At 52.6% G+C, this 16937-nt stretch overlaps 6 protein-coding genes across 6 annotated transcripts; 4 read left to right on the forward strand and 2 right to left on the reverse strand.

Annotated features, from left to right (window-relative positions):
• Window positions 1–118: 118 nt before the first annotated feature.
• BD324DRAFT_650825 (hypothetical protein) lies at window positions 119–1596 on the forward strand (the record flags this gene model as incomplete). Its single annotated transcript, XM_022018210.1, has 5 exons — window positions 119–636; window positions 691–1194; window positions 1232–1305; window positions 1354–1443; window positions 1496–1596. The coding sequence occupies 5 exons, from the start codon at window positions 119–121 to the stop codon at window positions 1594–1596; spliced, it is 1287 nt and encodes a 428-aa protein (XP_021871257.1).
• A 541-nt stretch (window positions 1597–2137) lies between these two features.
• On the forward strand, window positions 2138–4057 carry BD324DRAFT_650826 (hypothetical protein; the record flags this gene model as incomplete). The annotated part of the gene is made up of 6 exons (XM_022018211.1): window positions 2138–2829; window positions 2870–3089; window positions 3136–3189; window positions 3237–3495; window positions 3540–3601; window positions 3641–4057. 6 exons carry the CDS (start codon window positions 2138–2140, stop codon window positions 4055–4057), a joined length of 1704 nt encoding a protein of 567 aa, XP_021871258.1.
• Window positions 4058–4600: 543 nt separating this feature from the next.
• Window positions 4601–10447, forward strand: BD324DRAFT_650827 (Mus7/MMS22 family-domain-containing protein; the record flags this gene model as incomplete). The annotated part of the gene is made up of 9 exons (XM_022018212.1): window positions 4601–4882; window positions 4920–6197; window positions 6252–9150; window positions 9190–9452; window positions 9500–9676; window positions 9723–9854; window positions 9902–10106; window positions 10148–10263; window positions 10313–10447. The coding sequence occupies 9 exons, from the start codon at window positions 4601–4603 to the stop codon at window positions 10445–10447; spliced, it is 5487 nt and encodes a 1828-aa protein (XP_021871259.1).
• Window positions 10448–10566: 119 nt separating this feature from the next.
• On the reverse strand, window positions 10567–12721 carry BD324DRAFT_650828 (hypothetical protein; the record flags this gene model as incomplete). Its single annotated transcript, XM_022018213.1, has 3 exons — window positions 10567–10741; window positions 10789–12253; window positions 12298–12721. The coding sequence occupies 3 exons, from the start codon at window positions 12719–12721 to the stop codon at window positions 10567–10569; spliced, it is 2064 nt and encodes a 687-aa protein (XP_021871260.1).
• Window positions 12722–13445: 724 nt separating this feature from the next.
• On the forward strand, window positions 13446–14811 carry BD324DRAFT_650829 (hypothetical protein; the record flags this gene model as incomplete). Its single annotated transcript, XM_022018214.1, has 3 exons — window positions 13446–13586; window positions 13640–14676; window positions 14730–14811. 3 exons carry the CDS (start codon window positions 13446–13448, stop codon window positions 14809–14811), a joined length of 1260 nt encoding a protein of 419 aa, XP_021871261.1.
• Window positions 14812–14910: 99 nt separating this feature from the next.
• BD324DRAFT_625324 (acyl-CoA dehydrogenase/oxidase) lies at window positions 14911–16849 on the reverse strand. Its single transcript, XM_022015784.1, has 10 exons — window positions 16533–16849; window positions 16375–16475; window positions 16118–16324; window positions 15963–16069; window positions 15877–15913; window positions 15729–15827; window positions 15582–15677; window positions 15271–15530; window positions 15051–15223; window positions 14911–15000 (listed from the first exon to the last, which is right to left on the reverse strand). Exons 1-10 carry the CDS (start codon window positions 16723–16725, stop codon window positions 14981–14983), a joined length of 1293 nt encoding a protein of 430 aa, XP_021871262.1. The 5' UTR covers window positions 16726–16849; the 3' UTR covers window positions 14911–14980.
• Between the last annotated feature and the right edge of the window lie 88 nt (window positions 16850–16937).

The following is a 16937-nucleotide window of genomic DNA, read 5'->3' on the forward strand; positions in this document are numbered from 1 at the left end:
GAGTCCGGCTGCCTTGGAAATTATACATTGGTCATCTCGTGTCACAAGGCCCCATTCATGACCCGGATTTAAAGCAGTGGCTCCCCTCATATCCCCTTTCACCCCCTCCTCGCTCGCAATGCAGCACGAGCCACTTACTCATCTCGAAACTCAACGCCTCTCCGCCCCCTACCTTATTCCCACTTCCAGCTCGTCACCGAGTTCATCACGCTCCTCGTCGTCCTCCATGCTCACTTCGCCCCAACTGGACAATGCAACTTGGCAAGTGGGCACCATTGACATTCGTTCCGAGGGGCATAGTAGTTCAGAGATACAGTTGGAGACTCTCAAACCTCCGAATGAACCAGGTCCTAAGAACGTCTACCTACCTCCAAACAGGATCAGCCTCTCGCCGTTGATTCCAGATCGGCCTACGTTGACTCGAGGCAATACTTCACCAGCGAGCTCCGTCACGAGCACTGCCCCTTCCAGAGGGGAAGCCACTCCCCGATCGGAGCTTCCTGCTCCAATATGGCCTCTGCTCAGTCGATCATCGTCCTGTAATGCCGGCTCAAAGTCGCCAGATGCAATGGATGTCGATCAGGATGATTTGCAAGCACGAACCATCGAGCCATCCCTCCGATCTCATCATACCAGGTGAGCTTTGATGGGCGCGCGCTGCATCTGTGCTGATCTTTCTTCTTCCCGCAGTCTGGATGCTTCTCAACTCGCTACCCCTTCTAGACCTCCAGATTCACGACGACAGAGCGCACCTTTGCTGTCCAGTTCCGAGCTCCACCGCGTAGTGGCTGATTCATCTCATACTGGCTGCCGGATCTCTGCTCCACTCTCTCCTCCCGCACATTACCCCGGTTCCGCGCTGCGAAGGGAGTCTTTCGGGCGTCCAGCTTCACAAGCCAGTGCCTCATCCTCCGTATCTGCCTCGACACCTCCCACCTCTATCTCTTCTCGCTCGACTAAGAGCGAAGATGCACCTCGATGGGCACGGCCACCCCGTCATTTCGACAAGATCACAGGTCGAGCTTGGTCTTTCAGTCAAGGTCAAGAGCGACCTGATGTGGACTTTGATCCCGAATTGTTCGATGGATCGGATCCAGATACGGTCGAAGAGGTCATGAAGGGCACAGACGGGAGGATAGCAGTGAAGACGACAACGGATCAGCATGTCATTCTTGTCTGGTTACCGGGTATCACGTAGGTCATACGCCGTCGGTGGATACTGATTTCCCAGCATCAATGATATAACAATATCGTCAAAAGGTGATAGGACTGTGCAGATCGTAGCGGACCGATGGGACGAGGACGGTCAGTGGCTCCACTCCTTTTCGATCGCCTTGCTTACCAAGCGCTCAGATCATCTCGAATGGAACGTGCTCCTGGGCAAAGACGCCAATATGAAGGCTATAGCTGCGAAGTTGGAGGGGTCGGAACTCAAGGTCACCAGTGCGTTTACGTCGTCATCCGTCGTCAAGATCTCCACGCTGATCACCCGCAGTTCAACGCAAGGCACAGCCCTCTGTCAACAAGTCGATTCGATCGGCATTCACCTCTTGGTCTGGTCCAGCGAGACTGCTCGAGCCCAACGAGCGGATCTGAGATGGTGCGCAGGAATAGTGGCTTGCGCTACATCCTAGTGACTCGCACTAGACTCTGACTCTGGCTTTAACGATCACATTCTGGGTTTCGCCTGATCTGAAATGGGGCCCATTCATGTCTTACGACGACTGTATAATGAATCTGGCGAGAAACAAAGAAAACATATACATCGACAATCCTACTACCTGTGCATTCTGACACGTTTCTGCGGTCCACTCCTACAGACTGACTGTCATACCTGTTCAAGGTTGACATAGTGATCTCAGTCTGTCTCCTTCCTGCATGTATCCCTATTGATGCCACTCGAGTGCTGGCTGGTTTGCGCACTGATCTCCCCGCACATCTTCAATGGGAGGTTCGCTGAGCGAGATTCATCAACATCATCAACAACAACAACAACAACAACAACAGAAGACAAGTTACGCAACCGGACTATCGTCTTTCCGAAAATCTTCATCCTCATCTCGCGCAGCAGCATACAACATTACCCTCCAGGCGACATTGATCTCTTGTCAGGAGCACCCAACTTGACAGCATCACCATGGAGGATCTGGTGAACCTTGCTCTCAGCGACTCACCACCCACTCCACCTACCTCCTCATTTTCAAAGCGAGACTGGCGACCAAGCATGGGTGGCCTCTGGGAGCCTCTGAGGCCAGATTCCCCGAATGGGGCATCGTCAAAAGATTCACTCCACGGATTCAAGCCTAAGCCACCGAGACCAGTGGGTGCACCCCTGTCTCGCTCGCCACCATCTACATGGTCATCTCAAACGACTGTCAAGAGCACACTTAGGGCAACAGCTGAGCCGTTCGAGGTGCGAAAGGGATGCATCAACCAGCAGCATTCAGCTTCTGTCTCGAGTTTGACTTCATTTACATCGAAATCGGCGCCTCGACCTACAGTTGTCTCGCCTGGGACTTTGACTAGCTCCGAGAAGATGGACGGGCTCCATTTTGAGTGGATCGTGGATATTGGTGGAGAAAACATTGTGACGGCCAGTGTCGTACCGAAACTCGAGAGCACGTCGACGAACGGTCTTCAAGCAGTGTGTCGGCTGAATAGTCCCCCTCAGGGTAATGCTACATCCAGACAGGCTAACAGGAAGGTCTCCCAGGTTCCGGCTCCGCCGCGGGTCGAGGACATGGCCCAAAGGTTCTCGGCCCTATGGACCGCATTTGAAGGCTTCGCGCTAGCATTTCATGACGACCTGAAGCGTCTCAAGCAGAACTCGTAAGGATGTAAGCTTTGATCGCGATTGATGTTTCAAAAGCGTATCCCTACCCGATATCACCCATGAGAAAGAGATGAACTCGTCAGACCGTGTGGCAGAGCTCGAGCGAGAGGTTTTGGAGCACAAGGCCCTCGCTGTCAAAGCCTCCGAAGACCACAAGATCTGCTTGTCGCAGCTTGAGGAGCTTTCGAGGAGAAATCTGGAGATGGGGGATAAGCTCGACGCTTACGAAGCTAGGATGGCGAAACCTCCAAATAGCGTGAGTCTCAACGAAAGCGCAAAGAATTGGCTGAAGGAATTGGCAGTCTACGTCGAGAGACAGGCGAAGCGTCTTTGTGATGCGAGGCGAGATGGACATGGTCAGTGAATCTGCACGGCTGTATATATATATATTGACGAAGGACAGTTTGATCCGGCGCTTGTGGCACAGGGAGCTTTGGGTGGCAGAAAAACCTCAGCAGTCATTCGAGACAGGATCCAGTTCGCTTTCAACTTGAATATCGATACCCAACAAATCAACACGATCACTATCGTGCAGTTGTTTGTGACACTTCAAGCGCTCTTGAATCATCGATTCTTGAATTTCATCAGGGGGTTTCAAGAGGATCATGACCTCAACATGCTCTCCTTCTCTGATCATGAAGGACTCGCAATCAAGGCTGAAGGTGTGTACGGGAGAGAAAGGTGTATCTTCACTGAGCATACAAAGCGCTTGTGCAGTTCTACCTTGACCAACCCGACATTGATTGGGTAGTAGTCGGGTCCCGATCTGTGAGCTTGAGATGGATGGATCAAACCTGATCGATACAGACGCAAGGATTCGAGCATCGCAGTGACAAACTCAATGCAATCCGCTCAAAGATTGACCAAGATCCATTTGATCATCTCGGTGCCGCAAATCTTATTTCCGTGCCTGTCCTGTTCCTCTTTCAAGACAACGAGGAAGAGGAAGAGGAAGATCAAGATCACATGTCAACATCATCACGGACAGCCACAACACGTGCCAACACTCCTGTCCCGCTCTCGATTTTCCCTCAGGCCACTGGGGGCTCCTCAGCTCGAAGTCAACCACCTTGGCCACCGTCTCCTCCCCTCGAGATCGCCTCACACCATCCACCTTGGCAGAGATCAGATGGTTGCCCTACAGAGAATGCTTCCGCAATCGACAGTACCGTCATGCGGACAGCTTGCTGGACCAATATTACTCCAACACGTCCCGACCCGTGATTTCACCGGGAGCGTCCGATGTTCACAGGATGATGATCCCATTCGACCCTTCCACCGAAAGATCCATCGCGGGAAGTCCACCCGAGAGCGATGAGGGTGATCCCTCTGTTGCCCTGCCTCACTCTGCGAGAAAATTTGTTCATCGACCTCTCTCCATTCAGATGGCCGGCTCGTCGTTTTGTGGCAGCTCCGTCGGAGGGCATCCGGTGTGAATGTCCCCAAAGCAAAAGTCCAATATAGAGCTGGTCAGTAAGATACAGAGAGCGTCGTATAGTCAAATGGGAGCCTGAAGCCAGACCGTTGAGCCCCATGTACTTAGCTATGAATGGCCTTCACCTGGATGCCCCATTTCTGATATTTGCCACCAGCCAACTGATTTGGCTCAGAAAACCAAGAAAAGAGAAATCAGACGCGTCCCGCGTCCAAAAATTCCATTCCATCTCATTCATGAAGTTCACTTACACCGACACAGTTTTCCGAATGAGCACAGCGTCTCGAGTCCGCGAGAGGTAGCTCTCAGCTCTCAGTTGGAATTTGCCTACGATGCCATCTAGGCGTCGACCCGCGCGACTGAAGGGCAGAGGCACGGTCGTCCTGTCCCAAGCTCCGATCGTCGATGAGGATGAGGAGGAAGATCCACTGGCTTTCTCACCTCTGAGGAAAAGGTCGAGACACCGCATATCGAGTAGAATCGAGGACAGGGCTGGTCCAAGTGGTTGGAAGCATGCAGATGAAGGGGATGAGAGGGATTTGGTACCGCCGTCGGATGATGAAGAATACATGATTTGGCGACAGGTCAAGGCGACCCAAGCGAAATCAATGGATGTGAGGCGTCTGCCTGAAGCTGCGCTAATCTAACCAGGGCTATCAACGGTCGAAGGATCCAGGGGAAGATGATTTCGGTGTGCAAGAGACTCATTCCGCTGAAGGTGAACCTCAGACTTTGTCAGACTGGACTTCGCAGACTTTGCCCCTGACGCAGTGTGATGGAGCCATCGGCAGCGAAAGCGGTTCGGACCAGGATGATCCGACGGATCAGGAGGGACATGATGATAGCTTATGGCCCAGACTCTTCTCATCGCCGAGAACACCTATGGATCTACCAGCGCGAAGTCCAGTTCACATCGAAATTTCTAGCCCGAAGTCCCCGAATGCTGTATGCGAGAACGGTGACATGGAAAGTGAGTTGGAAAGGCGAGCACCGACAACGGCGCCACTTGTAGCTTCAGAGCATCCGTTGCAGAAGCCTATGGAGGAAGAAGAAGCCGATGCGTTAGTGACAAACCCATCGTCTCGTCGTCCGACCTCGCCGGCTGCCTCATTGCCGGCTGGAGACGAGACGACCGATATGGCGCCAGCATGGAGGCCAACTGATCCCGTATCACTCTCTCCTCGTCCTAAGACAGGTTTTACTGGGGATCAGGATAGTCCACAAAGGCGAGCCTCAGCCAACGGTAGGGAGACTATACCTCGTAACTCCTCTACATCCGGATCAGCTCTGGCCAATCACTTCCGATCTTCACAACCACTTCCCAACTCTCCACCGTCATCCGAAACGGCCCCGCGTCCTCGGCGCTCCCCAAGCATGGAAAGTCCCATAGTCGCTCCCGTGGTTGCTCATCCACTTTCACCGCCTCTTGATTCTGAATTAAGCAAATTTCGGAACGCACGAACCTTTCGAACGAGGACCATACTTCAGCTTCAACCTTACACCCGGGAGCGACAGATCTATGAAGCGGCTCTACGCAAAGGAGGCCTCAGGAGTGGTAAAAGGGTCGTTGCCGCCGCGAGGGAGGTGTCAAGCGAGGAGTCCGAAGAGGAAGGATCAGCCGAGGACGATGACGAATCGCTGCAGGATGATCCCGAGCGTATTGTCATTGGCGAAACTGCTCCTTCTCCAGTTCCACCGAAAGTTCGGAAGCCGGTGGAGGTGCTTGGTATCGATCATGATGAGTTCTACTTGGAGTACGGCGAAAGGCCGGACGCTGAGAACGGAGAGGATTTCAAGAAGCTGCAGAGAATCGCTCGCGCTCGGCGAAGAGCTGAAAGGCTAGAGTGTCGCAAAGCAAGAAAAGCAGCGCAAGCGCGTGCAGAATTCGAGGATATACTGCAGGATGGCCAAGATCAATGCGAACAAGCTGTGGGTTGCCCAGTAGCGGGCCATCGCCTCTGATTGCGCTGACTCTTGATATAGTCAACCTCTACTAGAAGGCACGAGAGGACGTACAAGAGGCGCAAGAGTGACACTGAGAGGCGCGCAACAAGCTCGTCGCGTTCCCAAGAGTCTGGGCAGGAAGACTCGCCCCTAAGGTCCACCTTGCGCTACCGCCACGTTGTCAACGTTGACACCCCTGATCTTGTGCGTCGAAGTGTGGAAGCTGGACCAACTTCTCCCTCGAGCTCAATACCTCTGGAGCTGCCAGACTTTGGCTATGGAGATATGCCGATAGACATCGCTGAGGATGAATCTTCGCACTCAAGCGAGGCTCACAGTGAGGAAGAGGAGCTTGATCGAAGGGAAAAGATCGCACGACGTATGATGCCTGCCGTGATGCTCAAACGGCTACAACGTGAAGAGGAGAATCGGAAAAAGCGACAGGCACAGGCTGTCCGACGAGCAACACAGTTTTCACCCGCGGCACGTCGAGGTCGAGCAGTCGTGCGTCAGAACCGGGCTAAAGACAGTGCCTTGGACTTTGATGACATCTTCGACGAGGAAGAGGAATCGCTCTCGGCGGATGTACGCGCCACCCCAGCACGAAACTCATCGATTCAACGGGAGCTCATTATCGTGTCCGATGATGACACGTCCGACGGATCTCAAGCTCACGAGGATAATGGGTACCATCAGGCTTTGGAGAGGTTGTACGAAGGGGATTTCGAGTCAATAGTGCGGGGTACCTATGCTGCCCGTCACGGGCACCGCAGGACGGCGAAGAGATCTGGAGACCTGCATCGAACGCACCGTTCACCTCTCCAAGTGAGGAGGAGAGTGGCTGGTGCACGACCGCCTCCTCGATCACCAGTTCAAGCTACCCTAGGTCGGTACATGGACAAGGATACCGTGGACTCGCAGCGACAACGAAAATCCTTCAACTCCAGAAAAGTGAAGGATTCAAAGACTAAACATTCCCTTCGAAAGCGACAAGTCCTACGGCTTCACGACAATGTCATCTTCTCAGATGCAGATATCGGTTTTGACACTGGAGATGGTTTCGACTTGTTAGCTGAACGCTCGAATTCCGCACGTCCTGCTGTATTGGATGCAAGGGTCGGTCGAGCGAAGTCCTGGGCCAATCTCGATCGTTTCTCAGTCGACTTTGATATTCAGCCACTTCCATCCGGGCTGTTTTGCAAGGAGGGCACGTTTGTGGGAGACGGCAAACTGGTGCAGCTCGTCAAGTGCATATTGGGGGACGCATTGTGGACGGAATCGGCAAGGACATGCTCATTCGGCGGTATCGAGCTGGAAAGGGGAATGACAACAGCAAGCCTGGAGTCCGTGGTGGCTATACTTTTCGACGCTCTGCAAGCAAGAATCAAAGCCATGATTGATGGCAACGAGTCCGGTGATGTCGAAGTCGGCTTCGTGGACTTTTTGGCGGCCTATTTGAGTGATCATCTGTATACCGAGAATGAGGGAGCGAGAACGCTAATCGCAACCTGCGTCGCATCTCTCGGCAGCTGCTCGACGGCGCTCGACATAATCATCTTCTCAGACAAGCGCAGAACACGAAACTATCGTCGGACCTTGTTGGACGTTCGCTGGCAACTGTTCCGCTTATCATGTCACATCAGTCCTCCGACTTCTGGCCCTGAGATGAGCGGGGTCGTACTGCTCACTGGAGAGGCTCTGTTTCGCCAGTTGCTGGATTGGGGATTTGACAAGACCATGGCTCCTCTGAAAAGCATAATCCTTGGTGATGCTCCTGACGGCAGGATCAGCGATCCATCTGTCCTCTACTGGATCTCGGCGATGCACACGGTCAATGCCTGGGACCAGAGCCGCGGCTCCTCCGGCTCGTTCGAGACGCTGTTGAACAGTGCACTGGATAAGACGTTCAAGTTTGACACATTTGGACCCCTTGCGGCCGAGAGAATATGGTTCATGACGTTTGGGATTTGCGCGCTCTCTCAATTCGATGCAAATGGGCGGGTCTCCAGCGTGTTTGATCCGATAGCAAGATGGTCCATGGTGAAGCGAGCAATCTCACTTGTCCGAATTGCCAACGACGAAGACTTGGAGTCTTCTGCGCCACGGGAACAACTTCTGGGTCGAGATCGCTACATAAAGACGATCTTTGCGAGATGCGTGAGACTGTCGACAGTATGGAAGTGGAGCTTTGACAAGCAAGGCTTCTCCATTATCACCAGGGATCTCGGCATGATCTTCAAGGAAAGGCAGTACCGCAACTTCCCCACTGAACCACCGATCGACTTTCCGAGCTTCATCACGCAGTACAATATGCCTCTTACTGCGCAATCTGAAACCAAGGGGGAGACAGCATTCGATCTATACTTGCGGCTCGTCTGCGTCGCCGCCTCCGATGTCATCTCAGCAGCCGAGAGTTTGGAAGCGGCTCATCAAGCAGAGAAGGATGTGCAGCGTTTGATCCTCGCCGTGATACCGGTCAGTCCGGTCAAATTCAATCGTCTCTTACCTCCAACTCCACACCAACTTGGCCAATTGATCAACCGTTACGCTGTCATGACGGCCGCTTGCTTCTTCTCCCCTTCTCTCCTTTCTTGGTTGTTGGCTAATTCCAAACGATGGGCACCGTTCGAGCAAGCAGACTTTGATTCGCGACAGATTTGCATCAGAGGATTGATGTACATTGCTGTGGCGTGCAGACACCATGGTGTACCTCTGCAACCCGTGGTCGCTAGGTTAGCGGAGATGTTATCCGCCCTGCAGGAAGAGCTCGATCGCACTCGGCAAGTCACGCCAGCATTCAATACTCCCTCAAGAAAGGAGATTGAAAGGACAATGGTGTTAATTGTTGCGTGTTTTCGCCAAATCATCGAGCATCACACATACGACCCGGAGAAGGTCATCGACCCTGTGTTCCCAGAACCTTGTCTCTTGGATCAGAGTAAGTGGGTCCACAGGAAATTTAGGCTGATCTGTCAAGGCTGGACATCGAGAATCTTCAATCTTGAGTTGGGCAAGGATACTGCTTGCGGCCTACAAGTCATCGCTACGATCCAAGCTTATTTGGATGCTCGTGCCCACGCTTTGCCTCTTTTGGCGAGACAGCGAAGAGAAGCTCGGCTGGAGAGTCAGGACGAGTTTTCGTTCGGGATGGACATTTCCGCCGCCGATTTGATGGCTTTGGGCGATGATATGAGCGGAGAGATTGATCCAATACAGAGACAGGACAACGAATTCGCTCTGGTGAGCTTGATGATTGCTGCGGGGAAGTCTCACACAAGCTATGACAGATCATTTCAAATGTCATATCGCCGCAGATCTACCGTTTATTATCAGATATGCTCCCTGCGGTAGAAGAAGACACGCCAAGCGTCAACGACCTGCAACGTCGACAATCCTTTATTGGCAAACTGACGCAATGCTGGGTGGATTGTGCTCAGGTCCTCGTCGTGGAACACCATGCGGCGGTGAGGACGAACCATGGTGTCTTTGCACTAGCTGATGGACTTGCAGGACGGCTGGACCCCATTTATCGGACGCTATGGCAAAGTGTCCTGGCAGAGATTGCAGAGTGACACCGGACGCCTTAGTGTCGGGATGCGATTCATGACTAGAGTCGCGGAGGGTGACCCGCGAGCATTCACCGTGAGTCGTCTGACTCAGGTGATTCCACTTGCTGAGGCAAAACGCAGCAATACGAAGACGATTTTCTGCCCCTGATCTTCCAAGCTCTGATCACCCCCCAGATCACGATCGAGCCTGATTTTGTGGCTGCAATTCTCAAAATCCCTGGGCTGGGAGATCACCCCCTCCTGCCCGGTTGGAGTTCCGCTGTTCTGATCCGAGGCCAGCTCGATGAATCGCGCTTCCTCGAAGTCCGCGAGTCGCTCTTAGAGTGTGAGTCCTTGGTGCCCGGCTCCATCGCTGAAGCTTCCCAGCAACATTCTCTGCCATTCCAAGCGTTCTCAAGTCTCCTTACACCAAGACCAGCACAAAGACGCTCATCTATCGATGCGTCAATATCATGTTCTCCACCGCCGCTTCTCATCTCAACGTGAGTGATCAGCATCCCTGGCATTACAGAGTCTGATCTGCTGCGACAGTTTATCGGTCAGAAGACTGTCATCTTCAAGGAATCATACCAAGCATTTATAACGCACATCGCACATTCTGTACAAAACTTGGCAGGAGAATATCTCAACCCGCATACAGTACCCTCATTGAAGTCTCTTGTATGATAATAGCATCGTTGATAGCATTCACTGTAGCTAGTAGATCAAGACATGCATACAACGGTCATAGGTATGAAAATAGGTGATCAGATTCTTGAAACAATCGCTATAAAAACAGGAGTCGATTACAAACGTCGGAACAGGCCGTGCAGGACTAGTCCTCCAGACTCGCCCCAGGTCCCTGAAGACACTTCTTGGATACACTTTAGAAATTCGGGATGAGGCTGCACATCCACCCAATTGTCAATGACGTAGTCGAGTATTTCACGATGCAAATTATCGTAAGAGTAGGATGCTAGTCTGCGCAGGAGATGTCAGCTGGCACGAAGTGATACCAAAAACCTCACAGATACGACATGCAATTGTCAGGTCGCAGCACGGCTAAAATATGATCTTTGGCCAAGAGCTCCAGTGTCTCGAGCCGATATCGATGAGACAGCATGTAGATTGCCAATGCCGATGCGGGCAGAGGTTGTGGTGCGGGATGAGGATGCGGATCAGGTTCACCATGTCTAGAAATGAATTGCCTGCTGGGAAGGGCGGTACCGGTACCTGTACCTGCTCCTGCTGGACTGGTCTGAGAGGCTAGATGTTTGCTTGTATTTGGGTTTGTCGCCGGAGTCAGATTTGACGTATCGTTTGACGAGCTCGCTTTGTTGGGCGGCGGACGAGGTCGAATCGGTGTTGGAGTGGCAGGCGCCGGGCGCGTTGCGACTTTGGCAGATGCACCGGGTTTCGGGGTAATCGATGTGGTCGGATTTTTTTCAGCGGATACGCTGCTGGCTCCTCCTACATTTGCTTTACGATTGACGGAAGATGATGGGCTGAGTCCAGACACGCGAGTCCCAGTGCTGGAGACGCTCTTGACTGTCTGGACGTCAAATCCATCGTCGATATCTTCCCCTTCTATCGGTAAACGACGGTAATCCCATTCACCGAGACCAGTGTAGAGCGGTGCGCCTGATGTGAGAGACTTGACGACTTCGGATCGACATAATTGACCTTGACGCATGATCGCCCGTACGTCCTCCTCATCGGCAAAGTCTAGCGAGTTGGTGTATATGAACTTGAGCATCCAATAGACGGTATTGAAATCCGCATCATCTACGACGATGGGTGTTACTCTCGCCTCGCCACGTCTGGCAATTTCTGATTCTGAGAATCCTCCATGCAGTAGATCGTCAAAGTAGTCTCCTCTTGCTCTGAGGACAGCTGCGTGGGCGTGCAGGACACGCTTCCTTGATACCAGGCGTTGCTGAACATCTTCATCGCCCCCTGCCGCTGCCTCGGTCTCTTGTTCATCCTTGATGTCTTCCGATAGATGCTCGAGACACGTAAATCGCACATCGCCGGTCTTCGAGTCGAATAGACCGCCTAGAGCGTCGATCAAGTCCTCCGGGACTGGTAAGCGTCCTGGCAATGAGAAATTGGGTCGATCCGCCATTGGTGAGCCGATCTGCACACAGAGGGTGAAGGCGTCTTCCTCGGCAATAGTCGGGTGCTTCAAGAGCTCAGAAATCTTGGGTAAACGGCATTCCCAGTACTCGGTGTTGGCGGTGAACTCCCAGTCTACTGAAGTATGCCAATACCATTGTGTAGGCGCATGCCGGTGTCCAGCTCTGTCTGCGGCAGTCTTGATACCTGCAAAGATAGAGGCGGCATAACTGTAGTGTAGGTGGTCGAGCGAAAGCGCTGCAATGTAGAGGGAGAGCGTCTTGAATAGGTTCAGATCTACCTTCTCCGAATCACCCAGTGCCGCTGAGATATCTTGTATCGTCGAACTAGGCGTATGTCCAGGGGGAATACTGCGGGCTGTATCTGGGTCAGAAACCCATTCTGAGCAGGAAAATCCTCACCGATATCCAGCTTATACCATCCTTCACCAATCACCACTCCGCGTCGCAGGACTTCGGGGAGGTTCTCTGGCTCATTCATCTCCGCGTGAACCGTCCACATCCCCGCGGAATCGCTCTCTACGTGATCCTTTAACACTGCCAAGTCTCGAATTGTCCATTGAAAGGCTGTAGTGTTGTGATCTCTGCACGCGAAGCCTCCATCCTTATCAATGTCCCCAGATCGATGAGGTGGTAGACTGGAAATAGGGTGAGACATTCTCTTCGCAGCCAGTGGTCCACTGATGGAAGTTGAGGAGCCGTGTAGCGAGTTGGGTCTGCGACGAGTCGAAGCAGACTCTGGGCTTCGACTCGCCTCGCTTTGAGAAAGTCGAGATGGAATAGACTGAGGAGTTGAGGAGTGTGTGATCCTACCGGGTGATGACATGGTGGCGGATGGTCATGCGCTGAAGGTCATGTGAGCGGCGAAAGTGGCTGGAACGCAAAACGAGAGCGAAGGGCACGAGACCTCGAGCTTTTGTTCCTGGCGAGATGGTAGATGATGAGAGATGTGAACTACCAATCCATGTCATTCGTTCCCATTGTCATAGATGCCTTGCGCCAAACGGTCGACATGGTCAGAAAACAACAACATTCCCAGAGGGGGATCGAAGCCATCTTTTGGGTTTGTGAAACAGCTGGGTTCCCCGCGGGGGAGTCATAGTCTGGCATCCCACGTGGAATAAGCTTTTTTCCTTCCCGAGCTACCGCAGGAAAAACCCAACAACTGACTGACTGACTGTCCAGAAACTATCATTCCCTCTCATCGTTGTTTTCCGTGGCTGCAAGGACTCTTTGCGGACCAACAAGGCCGTATCAGGTGGCTCTCTGCTTTCAGTTTGGTGTCGCTATCGCTTCGCACTTGATCTCTCTCTTCGACCTTCACCGCACCGTACCTCACAGTCGTTCTTTTTTTTCATCTGAAACCCAAAAAATCAGTGCGCAACAGTTGCAGTTCTCTCTCTTTTAATATCTCATATTCGCAAGCCTTCTGGAAGCTTGTGACCTATCTGGACGATCGACGACAATCTCATCGTTCCTGGCTCGATATACAGGTGTTTGCTCTGGCAGACAAAGACGAATACCCTGGTTCCGTCGAGTACAAAAAGATTATGGCGACGTTCACGGAGCATATCTCCGCCGCGGCTCAAATGGTCAATGATCCTGATGTGGCAACAGAGCTCGCATTCCAACTAGATGCTCTGGGTTTGGGATCAGCCCTCCCGCCCGTCATGAATAGCAAGACCTCAATGGTGAGTAGCGTGATCCAATTGGCTGTCGAGTGAAGGGAAATTGACGAATACAGGCTCAACGACAGCAGTCGAGCCCGACATTGTACAATCATCACAATCCCTCGCAGCAAAATCAACATAAGCAGCATCAGCAAGCACTTCTTAACGCTATATTAGGAACTCAACAGCAACGACCTTCTGCCGGTCCATCCCCTCAGGATATACTCGCTCTCCTCGAACTTCAACAAGCGCAGGCCGCCGTCACTCAGAATGCTCATCTTCACGCCCAACTCGCCCTGCAGGTCCAGGCTCAACAGGCTATACTGGCCGCTCAGACACGTCAAAACATGTCAAGCGCTCAACAACAGTACCTCCAACAGCTGGCTATCGCTGCTCTACCCACCGCTCGCTCACCTTTGGCTCAAAAGGATCCCGCGATCCGGATCCAGGATCGACGATCATCTACAAAAGGGCGTCACGGCAAAGCTGACATCGATACCGAGTCCCGTACACGTTTCGAAAGTACTCCCGTCCCTTCGCCCCGACTACCAGCGTACGCTACGCCTCAAATGCAGACACTCTCTGCGTTCCCATCGGCTCATTCACCATTCACAAGGGATGTCTCTTGGCAATCTTCGTTTTCTCCTTCAGCCGGCGGCGGATCTCCAGCACCCAATGCAATGCGAACGTCCGAATCGCCAGCTAGTAATCTGGCTCAAAATTGCCGACCTGGAGGAGCCGCCGCTCTCTCAGCTCTTCTGTCTCGTAGGACTGGGACCGAGGGAGCCTTGCCATCCGGTGAGGCTCGATCGCCTTCTCCGCCCTCGCCATCGTCTCCCGTGAAGAACAATGAGGCAATCTACACCAACCCGACCGCTGAATCACTTTCGCGCGCTTTGTTAGGACATGGCAGACCTGGGAACGTGCAATCTGCAGAGCGAGCATGGACCTTATCTGCGGCCGACATGGCGAATGCAAAATCACACATAGACGTCGCTCCCAGATCGGCCAGTTTCGCCGGCATGAGTGTGCCTCGTACGGTCGTCGTCCGTCAACCATTTGGCCCGCCAGGCGCTCCAAACGAATTGGGAGAGAAGAACTTTCAATCTCGGTGAGTATGCGTGCATCATACATAGCCCATCATCGTCTGACCCAACCTCGTAGTATCCGCAAACAAGCTGGACGGGGATTGGGACTCCTCAGTAGACGTGGCGACACCCCTGCGGCAACTCCCACCCTGGCCTGAGGAATGAAGGAATCCAAGGACAATCATGTTTCAGAATTGTGGCTGTGGACAGGGAGACGACCAATCAATCATGACGAAAGGATAATAACGACAGCAACTAAATGTGTTGATAATGCATACGTAGATACAAGACACGGCGGACCAATGCTAGCTGCCTGAAAATGGCCATCTATGAGACATACTGTTTGCCTGACAAAGTTGTCAGCGCTCTTGCACCCTAGAGTGGCAGTTGAACTCACGGATAAGTTTGGCAATTGTCTCGAGTTGAATGTTGCTGGTACCTTCGTAGATGGCACCAATCTTGCTATCTCTCCAGAACTTTTCCAGAGGCAAATCCCGAGTAAACCCAACGCCTCCAGCCCATTCGATGGCAGATCCTGAAACTTGCTGAGCGATGGTAGATGCGTAGTATCTGCGCAGAACATCAGCGCTGGAGACCAAACTCACAGCCAGACTCACTTGGCCATGGCTGCTTCCTTGGTGAATGGTCTACCCTCCTCCTTCAGTCTGGCAGCGTTGTAGCACAAGAGTCTGGCAGCTTCAATCTTGATGGCGGCATCGGCGAATTGGTGGCCCATGGCTTGGAAGTCACCAATGTATTTGCCAAATTGTTTGCGTTGGTAGGCGTACGCGACTGCGTGATCAAAGGCTCCCTGTGCGACTCCGACCATCTGCGCAGCAATTCCGATTCGTCCCTCGTTCAGAATCTCAATTGCGATCTATAGACCCGAGTCAGGCTGTTGACCCCGTGACGTGCCTCAAAATCTCACCTTGTAACCCTTGCCGATTTCGCCGACAATGTTCTCCTTGGGCACTCGGACGTCGTCGAATGAGAGAACGCAAGTCGAGGATGATCGAATACCGAGCTGCACGCAAGATCAGCAATCTTCCCAAAAAAAAATGAGGTATCGACTCGCCTTCTTCTCCTTCTTTGCGATCTGAACACCCATATCTTTGCTCATGACGAAACAGGTGATACCTTTGTATCCCTTTGAGGGGTCGACGTTGGCAAAGACCTGACATCGGAATCAGCAGAGTCTCAGAATCGAAGCAGGAAAGGCTCACGAGGAAGGTGTCGGCTTCTCCAGAGTTGGAGATCCAGCTGGGATGGCGTTAGTCAAAGAGTCTATCGATAGGCAATTGAAACTTACGCCTTGCTACCGTTGATGATGTAGTGGTCTCCGTCCTCCTTTGCAGTAGTTTGCAAACCGAAAGCATCTGATCCAGCATTGGGCTCTGACAAACAGAAAGATCCAACCTGAAGAGGATGAGAGAGATCCTACACCTCTCGCTTTCAGAGTCTCACAGTGTTTGTAGCGAGACCGGGCAACCACTTCTTCTTGATGTCCTCACTTCCGTATAATCTAAGCACAGTGTTGACCAAAGTGTTGTGGACGTCACAAAGCACAGCGACAGAAGCATCGACCTTGGCAAGCTCTTCGACGGCAATGATGGCCGATGTGAAGGAACATCCAGATCCGTCGTGATCGGGTGATGTTTCGATACCCATCAGCTGTGATTCGCTTAGCTCAGCCGCCCTTCCGGATTGAGTGAGCTACTCACGCCATTCTCGAACAATCCGTTAACAACCTCCTTGTCCATCACCTCGTTTTCATCCATCTCTCGAGCTCTAGGTGCGATCACATCTTGAGCGAATCGGCGAACTGTGACATCGCGTAAGGTGACAGCCACGCGTTCGGGGCAGGGAATTCTCGGCTCACCAGTGTCACGAATCATCTCCTCCTCTTCGGTAAAGTTCCACAAGCTGACTGGTGTCTCAATGGCTGGACGCGTGATCTCCTGAACGTTTCGAGCAGGGGTCGATCTGTGGAATGATCGACTTGCCATGGCGGTGGAGGGCCTTTGAAGCGCTGGGCGCGAAATAGCGCTGATTGGACGCAGACAGGCTCTCATAGTGAGTGATTGGGATGAGAGGTAGAGTTTTTGTCAAGTAGAATAATAGCTTGCTGTATGTGTGGTCGATGGGTCAAGGATTCAGATGCAAAAGAACTGGTTGAAAGAAAGAAAAAGTGGAAAAAGCTGGAGAGAGGATGGAGGCAAAACGCGGAGAAAGGGGCGGGGGGGGACTCAAGGTCCGGCCGGCTCAACCTCGATATCAGATGCAA

This window comes from Kockovaella imperatae (assembly GCF_002102565.1).
Source record: "Kockovaella imperatae strain NRRL Y-17943 chromosome Unknown BD324scaffold_6, whole genome shotgun sequence".
Taxonomy (NCBI): Eukaryota; Fungi; Basidiomycota; class Tremellomycetes; order Tremellales; family Cuniculitremaceae; genus Kockovaella; species Kockovaella imperatae.